Here is a 14,798-nt window from a genome sequence, read left to right on the forward strand (position 1 = left end):
TTTCGGCCTGCAGAAGTCTAGGCCATCATCAGGACAGGTTACATTTGAGTTAGAAGCAGTGCTATGGATAGAAGGAAAATAAATCACAGGGAGACGTGGACCTCGGAGGGGCAGAAGAGGAGAGATAAAAGGGAAAGTCCAATGACTCCTAGATGAGGTAGATGTAGGGCCTCAGGACTGTTGCAGGGGATGCTGGGGACAATTTGCGTTTAGCTATGTAAAGGAGCACAAAACGGGATGAAGGCCGTCCTGTAAATGGAGCGGTGTGGAAGAAGGGGAAGGTGTAAAGGAATAGGGTGGGGGTTGCGCTGTGGACTTATATGAGAAACTGAGAATAACTTACGCGAGACTATAAGGGTGAGGATGTTCAAATTGGCGCAAAGGGAGGGATACTTACAAGGAAAGGATAACCGGGCATAGTCCGGTAGACGCGAGGACATCTGTGGTATCCTGGAAAAAAGGGGGTGAGTACCACGTAAACTCTGTGAAGTGGAGGGGATTGAGTAAAACACCGGAGGCACGTCTGTGCAGGGGATGGTACTTACTTGCACAGTTGCTTGATCGGATTGAATCATGAGAAGAGTACGGGGGCTGGACATCTCAAGTACCTGGGGAGCCAGGGAATAAGGTGGAGAACCGTGAGGCACGGGTCAGGAGTGTAGGGGGTGCCGAGTGGTCTGGAATGCGCATATGGTCGGCGGTACTTACTTGGTGAATGCCAGGGGTAGTAGGAATCAATCTTGCAGGATCTAATCCCGTTAGTCAGGAAGTCAGCGTTAGTCCAGTGGAGACTACGGGTTGCGTGGTGAGCAATGAATTATTATGTGCTGCGGGTCCCGTGGGCTGTGAGACGTGGGCCGGAAGGGAGAAAACTAGAGCGCCTGGAGGGGAACTGCTGACAGAGTAGCGGGTAACAAGAGAAGAAAGACTTAGAGGGGCCCGGAGGGCAATTGCAGGTGCAGAGTCTCAAACCGGGCGACATGAGAAAAAAGCATATTAAAACACATTCATAATATGCAGTTACATCCGATTGTAATTAACGGTCATAAAAGGTTGAAAAACGCATATACGTTAAACACTGGGGACCATAAGTTGGCAGGCAACAATTGATTAACAAATTATACACAACCCATCAGGGAAACCAATTAGATCAGTAAGTTAAGACCACAGTGATGATAATACAATGTAAACCTTTCCTTTTGTCTGATCATGATCATTGGCCTCCCTGAGTTTACCACCCACTCAAGACAATTCAACTCACTGTGATATCCGTTTCTAGCCTTATATTGTATTATAATTACTGTGGTCTTAACTTACTGATCTAATTGGTTTCCCTGATGGGTTGTGCATCATTTGTTAATCAATTGTTGCCTGCCAATTTATGATCCCCAGTGTTTAACGTGTATGCGTTTTTCTCCCTTTGATGACTGTTAATTACAATCGGATGTAACTGCAATATTATGAACTTGCTTAACAATGGTTTTTTCTCATGCCACCCGGTCTGGGACTCCGCATCTGCAATTGCCCTCCGGGCCCCTTTAAGTCTTTCTTCTCTTGTTTGCCGCTACTCTGTCAGCGGTTCCGCTCCAGTTTTCTCCCTTCCGGCTCACGTCTCACGGCTCACGTGACCCCCAGCACGTATGAATTCACTGCTAACAGCGCAACCCGTAGTCTCCACTGGACTAATGCCAGCTTCCTGACTAACGGGATTGGCTACTGCATTCACCAAGTAAGTATTGCGGACCATCTGTGCATTGCCGACCACATAGCACCCCCTACACTCATGACCCGTACCTCACGGTTCTCCACCTTCTTACCTGGCTCACCAGGTACTTGAGATGTCAAGCCACCATACTCTTCTTGTGATTCGATCCGATCAAGCATCTGTGCAAGTGAGTATTGTCCCCTGCACAGACGTGCCTCCACTTTTTTACTCAATCCCCCCCTCCACTTCACAGGGTTTACGTGGTACTCTCCCCCTTTTTTCCAGGATACCACAGATGCCCTTGCATCTACTGGACTGTACCAGGTTACCCTTTCCTTGTAAGTATACCCCCCCTTTGCACCGATTCGCACATCCTCACCCCTTATATTCACGCTGTAGTTATGCTCAGTTTCTCATCTAGGACCATCGCACAACCCACACCCCATTTCTTTACACCGTCCCCTTGTTCCACTCCGCTCCATTCATAGGACACAGCCTTCATCCTGTTTTGTACTCCTTCACATAGCTAAACGTTAATTGTCCCCAGCATCCTGTGCGACAGTCCTGAGACCCTACGCCTACCTCATCTAGGAGTCATTGGACTTCCCCTTTCATCTCTCCTCTGTGATTCATTTTTCTTCTATCCATAGCACTGCTTCTAACTCAAATGTAACCTGTACTGATGACGGCCTAGACTTCTGCAGGCCGAAACGCCGTCGACTTTCACAGCGTAATTCCTGGTGCCCCTCTCCACGGACACCTGACCCAATTGTGTTTCTAAAATTCTATATCATTAATTGCTTGGGTGTCCTGAATATGTAAATTTTTGGTTGTTTTACATTGTCCTTTGTCGCGCCCTCCCCCATCGCTGTATATTCTACGTCACATGTCACTTGCGCCGTCACAAACTCCATGAGCACTTGTGCACAGTATCTTGTTGGTTACATGTTCATTAATGTAACGCAGTGCTACCTTCCCATGTGCTTGTACATATGAACTTTGATATGTCCAACATGTCTAATACAAGTACCTTACATGAATGTGTATCCCTGCATTTCTCCTCTTTCGGATCAAATCCGCTGCAATTGATTGTGCGGCCTATATTTGCTCCTTAAATGATACCCATGTTGAGACACTGTTGTTTGATATAAATGAATTCCAGTGAGCACAACATTTTTAAGATGCCTTTTAACTCGCGTGATAGTATTCACCTCAAATTCAGTCAGAGTTGTACAAATAACCAATATTTCTAAACCAAGTAGCTATGGCATATTTCAGAAGTGCCTAGGTTTCCTGCATCCCCGTTTTTTAATTTGTTACATTTTCTTCATGAATTGAAACATGATTGGTAGAAAATTAAGTATCCATTATAAGCTGCAGCTCAATTGTTGGCCCTGGGTATTGGCAGGTTTTGGACAACCACATACAATATGGGGCATATTTATAAGGAGTTGCATTGTCCTTGCACCATGCAACAGGGCGCAAGAGCGACGCAACTCTTAAATTTGATTCAGGCTGGGCAACATATTGTTTGCCAGCACTGGGAAATGACAGGAGTGTTCTGTATATTGCTAAGTATGGCACATTACTGTCTTTTCCCTATCACTCAGCACAGAAAGGTGACTTGCTGCACTATGCACTATACCCCTATATATTTATGTAACCAAAAAGGTTGATGGTAATCTTATCACAGCAAACCTTTAGTTGATGCCATTTTTCGGGGGGAAAAATGCTTTGTTGCACAGAACCTTTATTCTATTTAAAACAAAAATGTTTTAAATTTACTATATTTTGGCTATTTTGTCGGTTCACTTCAGGGGATTTCTGAAACCCTGGTTACCTTCAGAATCCCCAGTTTGTGGGGGGGGGAAAGGGCACAAATCCTACATGGATAACTTTTTGTGGAAAAAAATTACGAAGCCTTAAGCGCGAGTTGCTCTAAATATCAAAAAGGGATCGACACTAAAGGTGTAAACGGTTCAACAGCTAAATCAAATGTATTTGTTGTATGTGTAGATTACATATGCACATTGAAACCGACACAAAAGTTTGGATGGGAACAAGTGTAAAGATAGATTTCCATTCCATTAGGTAAGCTAGATAAAAAAGGCAGAAAGATGCATCTCGTTTTTAGATGTTATCAAACGTATCAAATACATTTCAAAACATATAGCTTTAGCTTGAAGCCACTACTTATTTGTTAGTCACGGAAACACGGACTGCAAGTCCAAAGATCGTTCGTAGTTGGTTGAAGGAGGGGCTGCATGGGAAAGCGCACTCACACCTGGGACATCCTCTCCCTATATAATGCCTTAAAGTCTCCCGCTGTGAAGAACACACTCGAGCGAAAGCCTGGGCCAAGGGCAGAGCCATCTTCGCCAAGATTGGGCAGGGCCCAAAGTCTCAAAAGACCCAAAGTCTCTTAGCTCTGTCTTCAAGTGGGACAGCTGCAATAAAGGTATGATATTATCTTGCCCCTCCTCCCCATTGTTGTTTCTGTGTGAAGGGTAAAAGGAAAGTATTATCTCTAAAAGGAAGGAAAGACTCTGTAGCCTCCATTATGCCCTGAATCACTAGTTTCCTTACCGCCATGATGGTGGCAATCAACTGAGAAATTAGCATAGTGGAGAAGAGGATTGACACAGATTGCCATCTCTCTCTAAATGCTACAGTCGAAATGTGGGCAAAAAAGACAATTCTTTTAAAATGTTAATGTTACAATCCAAAGGCAGTCCAAATGTAAGCATAGAGTAGATTACATGAGTAAGGTTTATTAAGCTTAGTCCCAGCATATTCAGATGGTAAATAGCAGATAGGAAGTTCAGTCCCATCAGGAGCAGCCTCCTGGCTGCTCAGCCCACATACTCAAACTTACACTCTCTCCACCACACTAGGCACCCCAGCATTCCATTACAGCACCAAGCACTCCGAAATTCCACCTCCTCACATCCATACTTGCTGAGCAGTAGGGAACAGGTAACTAAGGGAAACAATGCATAATAACAATTCAAGTCACAACACTTCCTTAGGGAAAACAATAATATAAAACAGTATACAATGGAAATACACATCATCTAATATCATAAGCACAAGGGAAGGACAATTAGATACATGACATCAATGTAGTTCTATGCAGAACTAGCAGAATTAATAGACACTCATACGAGATTAAAAAGTGTAGCACTATGCAGGACTAGGAGAATTAAGAAACAGTCCTACGAGAGGACACTTATTACATAACAATTGCACCAATGTGGTACTATGCTGGACTACCAGGAGCAGACTCCATAGCTCCTCAGCCCCCACACTCCAACTGACACTCTCTCAACCGCACCAGGCAGTCTAGCATTACATTACTATAATTATACCTAACCATGTACTTTTAATCAGAGCACAGGCCCTGGGTCTGGTTAGCAGAGACCAGGGCACAATCAGAGTTAGAAAACTAGCACCTAGTAGTGAGAATGAAGGCAAAAAGTGGAAGGACACTACAAACCGGTCCTGATTTCTCATACATAGGTTGTTTATTCACAAGAGCATTATTTTTAAATTGTTGGTTCTGGTTTTTAGGTCCTTCCATGTTACTGGCCTCCAAATATTTATACAATCGCTTCTGTCATTACAGGATGCAGAGGACACGTAGACCTTCAAATTCCGATTCACTAAAACCTCCTACTTTCTGTTAAAAATCTGTAGGAGGCAACTCTTTTGTTGCCTTTGGTACCAAGGCTTGGAACAAGCTTCCTGGTCCTCTTTGTCTTATGACAAATGAAGCCAGCTTTAAGAAGAGCCTGAAAACAAACTTGGTTGTTCTCGGAGGCCAGATAAACTGTCATTGCCTAATTTAACTAGCTTTGCCTCCGGGGTCTCCGCTCCTTCAATTCCCCCCGCTTGTTTTCTTCTCAGATATTTTTTAATTGATTTATTTTGCAATGGTTGATTTGAGGATTGCTCTTTGAGCTAGCACCAGGATGCTCTGTTTGAGTGACTGTGTGCTCTACAAGTACTGTTTTCATTTCATTCAAATGTAGCATTATCAATTTAATATTCCTGTCAAGAGAATTTAGTTAACTGCTGATTTTAAAATCACTCTGAAATGTGTAAGTGGTCACAACTACCTTGTACTATCTATACATTTAATTGGTGATAATGGGAGCAAAACTATTAAGGTGGATCCTGTTAATTATTCAGCTAATAAGGACCTGGGAATTAAGTAGGGATTTTGTTGACCTGACCATGTTTAATGAGGATTTGATTATAGAAAATGAGGATTGAGTAATTATCTGCCTGTCAATAGATACCTCGACAAGCATTATAATAAATAGTTTTATACTCTTATGTCAATCTAGTTCTCAATTCCTTTATGGCAAACCTATGGATCAGAACGGTGTGCTTCCCTCCAAGGAAAGCATCATCGAATCACACCGCTTGTATCCCAAGGGGGGAGGCATACAAGTTTGTCTGTGTCAATAAAAATACCACAAAAGGGCATCCATTTGTGCTTTTACATGCATGTCAATATACAGATCGATGATTTAGGCTTGCAAATTTCAACAATTCCCCAATGCATTTCGGGCTAGATACCCTACATCATGGATTTTCAACTCTTTAAGGTGTTTAAAAGACAGAGGGCCATATGTAGGTGGCCAAATACCGATCGGTAACATCGAAAATGGCTCATTTTCGGTATTTCCGACAAATATGTAGCCATGTGAGATGTAGGTAATACCGAATAGGATCGATAATAACGAATCGGTAAAAACCTTCCGTCACCGAATCGGAATTACCGAAACAATGAGATCCGAATCGGTAGAAACGAATCGGTAAAACCCCCAAATATGCTATGTAGCAAACCCCGGTATTACCGAATTTGGCCAAAATCGGTGATAACGATTCGCTAATTACCACGTTTCTGGAGCATGTGGTAATCAGGAGGAGTCTATATAAACACACCCAAAATGCATCTGTATGACCACAATGGCAGGCCTCTATCTCATAGCAAGGCGCCTACGGCTGGGAGCAGCAGGAATGAGGATCTGGAGACGTGAGGAGCAGGTGTACAGAGTACGCATCACTCTGTTCCAGTTGACAGACGCTGAAATACACGAGAGATACAGATTGCACCCAGACACCATCCTGGAGCTAATACGGGACCTAACACCCTATCTGGAGCATCAGACACCAAGGGCCCACGCAATCCCCCCCCCCATGTCCAAGTACTCTGCTGCCTGCACCTGCTAGCATCAGGAAGTTTCCAGGGTGTGATAGCAGCAGTGGGTGGAGTATCACAGAGCTGCCTCTCCCGGATCTTCAACACCTTCCTAGACGCCATGATGGACAGAATGGAACATTACATATCCTTCCCCAGTACGCAGGTGGAGCTGCAGAGAACCAAGCTGGAGTTCTATCAAATTGCCCACTTCCCCCAAGTGATCGGCTGCATCGATGGGACCCACATTCCCATCTGCCCACCTGCAGCAAGTGAATACATTTACAGGAACCGCAAATCCACCCACTCAATCAATGTGCAGGTGATCTGCAATGCCAAACACATTATCACAGACATTGTGGCCAAATACCCCGGGAGTACCCACGATGCTTACATCTTCAGGAACAGTGGCATACATACACGTCTGCTTGCTGGTGAATTTGCCGACGGACACATACTAGGTAAGTAAATGTCACACACCCTGATGTACACCCTGCCACAAGCTGTTGGTCACACCAATCAATGCCACTTACTTCTCTTCATAGGTGACAGCGCATATGCCCTCCGGCCGTATCTCCTCACACCATATCTGAACCCAACCACCCGAAGGGAGAGGAGATACAATGTGGCACATAGGAGCACACGCAACGTGGTGGAGCGCACTTTTGGTATGCTCAAAAGCAGATTCCGTTGCCTCCACAAAACAGGAGGTGCGCGTCTGTACAGCCCCTTAAAATGTTGCAAGATTATTGCTACGTGTGCAATGCTACACAATCTGGCCACCAAAAAAGGAACTGCAGTGGAACTGACTGAGTCAGAGGACGAAGACGAGGACAACCCTCAGCCAGAGCCCAGCGCGGCTGGTGCTGCAATTGAACATGATGGGAGACATAGACGGGCAGAGATAACATCACACTACTTCTGAGTGAGTAACGACACTGAGGCATTTCCAATTACATGTACAGGTGTTTATTTGGCACACCTACAGCATTCTGAGCAATGTCCAATTGGACATGGGTTACATCACCCATCACATGCATGTGGACAGCCAGAGTCCTTCACTTCTTGCGTCCCCGTGCTGCACGTGCATGTTCCCCATCCACACTGACTTGTGAGTTGGACCGTTCCTGTTCTGGGACAGTACGTCCACTACGCCTCCTGCACTCGGTGGGTGAGGGTGTGACGCTACCACGGCTGGAAGCCTCCTCACTGTCCCCCCCCCTTCCATATTTGAGGCATTAGCATTCTGCATGAGCTCTAGCACTGAGGTCATGGACACCATCCCCCTGGCCACATCCCTGCTGCAATGCGACATCTTCTCCTGCATGGCGATGGACCGGCGACACATCAGTGCTGTCGTACTGGCCAGCCGGTTCACCGACGAAGTATAGTCTTGGAGTCTCACTCTCAGTCGGCGCATGCCAACACGGTCCTGCTCCAGCTGGCTGCACAGGTTGTCCACCGAGGTTGCTACCCTCTCCATCCCTGCAGACATATTCTCCCCCATGGCACTGATACCCTCCTCCATCTTGTGCATATGTCTGTTAATGTCTGCCACCTCCCTGTGTAACAACTTCATCTCCCTCCATTGCAGGCGCTGGACCTTCAGCATCTTTCCTTCCAGTCCAGCAAACACACTGCCACCCTGCTCATATTCCACTGGACTGACCGGCCTTGCCCTGCGGCGTCGTGATGAGATGTTCGCACCCTCGGATGCTGAACCAGCCCGCTCCCTGTTGGATCTCTCTACAATGGGACTTTGTTGGCGCTGGCTGCCCTCCTCCTCCGACTCCTCCATCTGCTGGAGGGTGATCACGGCATGCCTCCTGCCTGACTGTGGTTGTGGTGGTGGTGGTGATGGTGGTGGTGGTGGTGTAGGTGAACGTCGCAATGGTGACTGAGTGAGAGGGGATTGCGGCCCTCCCTGGCGCTGTGGTGATGTCTGTGGTGAACGATTGGCTGGCTGCGATGGCGCAGAGCTGGTGTTCCCTGCAGCCATGCTGTCTTCATCGTGTTCACTCCCCTCTGGCCTGGCTGACCTGCCTCTGCTGCCCTCAGCTGCACTGCGAGATGACTCGCCTGAAATGACACAAATGTGAATTTTCTCAATGCTCTGTCTGCAATGCCATTGCATTAAAGTACATGCCAACAGTGCACAGTGGTTATCCTGACCTGTCCAATTATGTTACCATGCTATTGTGTTAGCTGCCCTGACAGTCCTGATCATGATTTCACACTGACTACATCACCCAGTATGCATTGCAGGTAAGCAGTAAGACATGGTGTGGAGTGGGAGCACTTTTACCACTATGGGGGTTGGGGTTTGGGAGGGGTTAGGGCAGCATGCTGGGCATGCTTCTTACCTTGTTTTCTAGCTGCTCTGGCGGAGCTGTCTGCGTCTCCTATGCCACTCACACTCTCCCGCTGGATGGTGGACTCCACCATCTGTTCCAGTGGTGTTGGTACTGGGGCTCGATTTTTTCCTCCTCCAGTTTTCCCTGCCAGCCTATGTCTCTCTGCCATCCTCTGTTTTGCAGTTTTTCTGAGGTCGTACCACCTCTTTCAGATGTCCTCTATGGTGCGCAGGGTCACACCTATGGCATTGATCTTGTCCCGAATGCCACTCCATATTTGCCTCTTCTGTGCGTCTGGCACTTGGTGGGACTGGGCTCCAAACAGCTTGTGGTACACTTGGGTGACTTCCTCAATCAGGATCTCAAGCTCCTTGTCGCTGAACTTGAGTTTTCTTTTTCTATCACCTCCCTCCTTCTCCTTGTCCTGGCTTGCCATTGCAATGCTTGTTCTGTTTTTCTTCTCTTTTCTTTTTGTGGTCTATGTTGCTGCTGCCTCCTCAGCTCTCCTGCCTGCCTGTCTGCCTCACAGTGAGCTCCAGGCCCTGTGCACCTGGCTGGGTGTGGCAACTTCCTGTTTGGGAAGTAAATGGGTGTATCAGGATTGGCTGATTCACCAAAACGCTGTTTTTCGAATTACCGATTCGGTATTTCCGATTTTGGGTGTGGATTCGGTAACATCGAATCGGTATTAGCCTTTCGGTATGCATTTTTATTACCGATCTGGTCACAATCGGTATTTAATACCGATTAGGAACGAATCGGTAATGTTTAACGAATATTTACCTACATCACGTTTACCTCATTCTTAATACCGATTCGGTATGAATCGGTATTACGGAGTCGGTATTTGGAATTTACCTACATATGGCCCAGAATGAGGATTGGGTCTCAAGGGAGTCCGAGAAATATTAGAACTCCTAGTCCTCCACCTCACCAGGGTTAAGTTTGATATTAACCGGGTGGTGTGTATAACATACCGCCAAAGGGTAAAAGAGTCTGTATAGAATGTCAAAACCAGCAAGAAATTAAGAAATCAGAGGGTGACCCTGTGCTCACCGATCAAAAAGATGAAGGGTGTAGTGTTAGGATGTTAACTTGCAAGCAAGCGTCTCGATGTGTCTATGAATGCCAGGTGTCACTGGTGTTCATGCCGTAGGGTATTTGTGGGTATGATTTGAGCATGCCATGCACCGACTGGGAATAAGATAGAATGAAGTAAAGGGTTTCGGTTTACATTTTTGATCGCACTTTGATCTGTTTCACCCATTTATGCATTACTTAGTACTTTTATGTGATATGTATTTTGTGGTGGTAATTTGTTTTTATTTCTGTTTTTAAAAACAATCACAGTATTGACTATTATGTAATGCATGTTTATGTTTTTGTAATTTTATGGCTATTTAGCCAAATAAAGTTATTTTACTGGCTGAGTAATTGTTATTTTATTAAATATGTGCTATTGAAATAAAATTTAAAATAATAATTTGGAGAATAGTGTTTGTTCACAACAGAATTAAAGATTCGCAACAGCTTGCTAGTATAATCCGCACAGCGGATATCACAAATTATTATACTTTTGTTTTGCATCCCTGTTTCTTTTTTATTGTACACGTTAATTGTGTACTTTGTATTTGTGTGTTAGTTGATATTTTAATACCAACAGAGCTAAATCATGTTTAATGTTGCATTTGAACTTATTTTAAATATGCCTGAATACTTTACTAATTGTGTAAGGTAGACATGGATGCACCCTTTATTTTACTAGCCCTGGTTTTTGTTGTGTGCAGACAGACCCTCTGAAACCTTTTACTCATCATCCAGATTCAGGTCTCTGACAAAGAACAAACATCTAAAATCATTATATAGTTGCTGTAGTCAAGCATGATGGACAAAATTGACTTTGCCACTTTTTTTTGGCCAGTGCATGGTTTTGTTTCATTGGCGGTTCAGTGTGTCTTCTTTTATAAAGGAGTGCATGCCACTCCTGTTGTTTGGCTTTCAATAGTGTTTGTGCCAGCCCTAAACTTAACAGGCAGTGCTGCAACATCCATGGGAGCCATTCTGATGTGATGCAGCTCTTCACGTCTTCTTTGTGTGTGCAGTGAACAATCAAATCAAACTTACCTATAAGAGAAATGTTTGCTCAGTGGGGGCAATACAGTGGAATAAAAATAATTATGGGCCAGATTACGATGTCGGGTGGAAATCCGCTCACCTGCTGTTGGTGGCTATCTGCCCCAAATCGTAGGTTTCAGTCTGACCACTGTATTAGAATGACGGCGTTCGGAGTGAAACCTGCGTGGAGATTCCAATGCGCTGAAGGAGCCCGTCGGAAGCCACCATAATCCTCTAATGATGGTGGAGTCTGGCTCAGTTCGGACGTCTGTAGTATAATGCCACTTTCCGACAGCCTTTTCATATCAACCTTTCCAACATGGAAAGGTTGTGTGAAAGTGTCTTTGAGAAGCCCCTAGCAGCCCCCAGCCCTCCGCTGTGATGCCTGGGGGGGTACGATAAACATACCTTCACCGCGTGGTAGGCACCGCATGTTGCCTGCCACACGTTGCAGGGGTGTTTGAAAACATCCATTTCTCAATGGCAGCTTGTGCGGCAGGCCTTTTCAAACTGCTACACAAACTGCCATTGGGAAATGGATGTTTCCGATGTTTCTGACATCCGCATTAAAATCAGGTGGTCAGAACCGCCGACCTATGGTCGTCGGTTCCAGACCACAGTGGTGTCATCCCCTCTACATCGTAATTCTCCCCCATGTGTCATTTTTTAAACTAGAGATATAGTAGATGTCCTGTAGTATTTATTTATATTGTTGTATTATAGTTAATTATTAAAATAGTATGTTTAAAACAAATAGAACTGTACTTTCATGTGAGTGCGTAAGACATTTTATGGGTATTTTTGTGGGAATTGTGTGGGCTCACACACATTGTAACTTTGTATTGTTTTGCAGGCTTTTTCCCTTGAGAGAACAAGGCTTGAACTTCTATGCAAAGGAATTGACTACTTATGAGATTGAGGTAAAATAAGCTGGTAAAATGTTTAATACTCTCAAAACACAAGTACCTACAGCAGACAAAGTCATTTTCTTGGTAGGTTGGGCTTACTAGGGTCTGCACTACTCATGGGAAATTAGTGCACTTAACATGAAAGAAGGCAATAGGCTGGTTGCTATATGAATTATGCTGTGGCTAGTTGAGAGAAGTGTGCAGCAAGCACAATCACTCAAGAATGGGGTTTGCCCTTGTCACATTCTTGCCCTGGTATAAACAAAGTGCAGTTTGTGTAGAGGGCACTTTGAAGCAGGCAGTTGTAGTGATAGACGCGTGATCCTCAGTTTCAAGCGTGATCCTCAGTTTCAAACAAGGGCTCTGTTGATTACGTCTCTCCTTGCATTAGGGCCATCTATTGGTGGGAAGTGATCGCCAGCAAGAAATATGAACAGTTGTGGATAGCTAAGCACAGAAATATAATGTAAGCTGTTGTAGCTGTTGCTATTCTTATTGCTATGTGGCAAAATTATTTAGTACGTGTGCAAGCAGGAACATAATAAATGCCATAAGACCTAATAAATGCCAAATGCATGTTTATTTAGAACAGTCAAAGAGCTTAAGTACATGCTAATAATTTTCGTTGATCATGAAATGCAAGCACACTTCATTTGTTTTAAACCAGATTTAGATGTTAATTATTTATTTGTGAGATCAATTGTAAATAATCATGAGTTTGTCTCCTTAGGAATTCAAAAAAACAAAAGAAGCAATAAAAAAGTTTATGTTGGCTTACAAAATGATGCTGGAGTTTTTTGGAATTAAACTGGCCGATAAAAATGGAAATGTTACCAGAGCTGCTAACTGGCAAGACCGATTTCAGCATTTAAATGAGTAAGTTACTACTAGATTGTGTGTGACAAATCCAGGATTACTCATCGTTATTGTCCTAGTCTGAACCTTTAGCCTTCTTGAAGTTTCATAGTGCTTTTTGTTATCAAAATTGGCATTTTCATTGTAATGTTTCAAATCAACCCAACCGTGTATGTGGTTAACTAAGCCTGGTTTCTCTGTCTCCAACAATGTGTGTGTGTATATATATATATATATATGATTCTTTTTGGATGTCGCCTGTGCTTTTCTGATGGATCATGGATGTTTATGTATTGCCCTTCCTGATGAATACCGGATTCTTAGATTAGATAGAGAAAGAAAAGTAGGAGGTGGCGTTGCCATATCATACAAAGATGCGCTGAAAGTCGCAGTCATTGACTCTGCTTCTGATAATAATATGGGAATGTGTATTTTTAAAATTGACTTCACCCCCCCCAGGACTGTTTCAAGGGCGCTCTGATATATCTCCCTCCTGGACCTCTTAAAGATTTTAATTTAAAAATGATGGTGAAAATTGCCCCTCGTGCTGTCACCTCCAAACATTTTCTGTTAGTAGGGAATTTTAATATTCATAGCGAAGATAGTGAGAACACAGAGGCTGCTAATTTCTTGGCCGATATTGCCTCGCTGGGCCTCGTGAAGATTAATACTGGCCCTACCCATTCAGCAGGGCACACCTTGGACATCATACTCACTAATTCACACTTCACATCTTCTGATCCCCCTTTTCCAGTGATGTAGTCAGATCACTCTCTGATTGTATTCCGGATTAATGGCTGCGTTCGAAATCAAACTCCTTTGTTCTCCCCAAACAGCCTCCAAAGCCAATGGCATAAAGTCACGTCCGACTTTTTTAGCAAACAGGTTGTGCCTCCCATTTTCAATGAACATATGGACACTGGTAATAAGCTTAAGGTCTTCAATGAGGCCATCACCTCTGTGTTAGATACTCTTGCTCCCCTGAAGTGGCAACAAATTAACACTCATAAGAAGAGTGCTGATTGGTATACTCCTGACTTACGGTCTGAAAAATCTAAATGCTAACATTTGGAGAAAATGTGGAGTAAAACCCATACGGAGACAGAGAAACTCAATTATAAAAATGCTCTTACCTCCTATCACAAGAATTTTTAAAAAGCAAGTGAAACCAATGTCCTATTAAAACTCAACCAGGCAGGGAGTTCTACGACGGAACTCTATAACATTCTTAACACTTTCACCAGTCCTACAGCCTGTACCCAGCAGATTCTCCCCTCCCAGGGACTATGTGACAACATAGCTGAATTATTTCGATGTAAAGATAAACTTAATCTACAATCAATTTCCCCAGGACCCCAATTCCTTGGAGCTTTCAAATTTGTGTCCTTTAACCCTTAGAAATCATGATGAAAGACTTCTGCACTTTAATCACATTCAGACAGGCTGAAGCCATGCTAAGAGCAGCAAAATCTGGATCCCCTCTAGACGCTATGCCTGCGCATGAATTTGCCCTAATAGCTTCTCTCCTGGCCCCTCCCGTCTGTGACAGCCTGAATACATCTCTGCGTGAAGGGGTACTGCCACTTAATTGGAAGGCCGCTCAAGTGCTACCAATTAAGAAGAAAGCTCAGTTACCCGCCGTGGTGATGGCC

At 44.3% G+C, this 14,798-nt stretch overlaps 1 protein-coding gene across 1 annotated transcript in view; it reads left to right on the forward strand.

Moving 5' to 3' along the window:
- Positions 1–14,798, forward strand: part of OGFRL1 (opioid growth factor receptor like 1) — a 160,513-nt gene that overhangs the window by 136,866 nt on the left and 8,849 nt on the right. Inside the window, exons 5-6 of the mRNA XM_086926473.1 lie at positions 12,237–12,303; positions 13,022–13,167. Of these exons, the coding sequence (XP_086782599.1) occupies positions 12,237–12,303; positions 13,022–13,167 (213 nt within the window). The remainder of the gene's footprint in view (positions 1–12,236; positions 12,304–13,021; positions 13,168–14,798) is intronic.

The sequence above is a fragment of the Lissotriton vulgaris genome, chromosome 6, assembly GCF_964263255.1.
Source record: "Lissotriton vulgaris chromosome 6, aLisVul1.2, whole genome shotgun sequence".
In the NCBI taxonomy this organism is placed as follows: Eukaryota; Metazoa; Chordata; class Amphibia; order Caudata; family Salamandridae; genus Lissotriton; species Lissotriton vulgaris.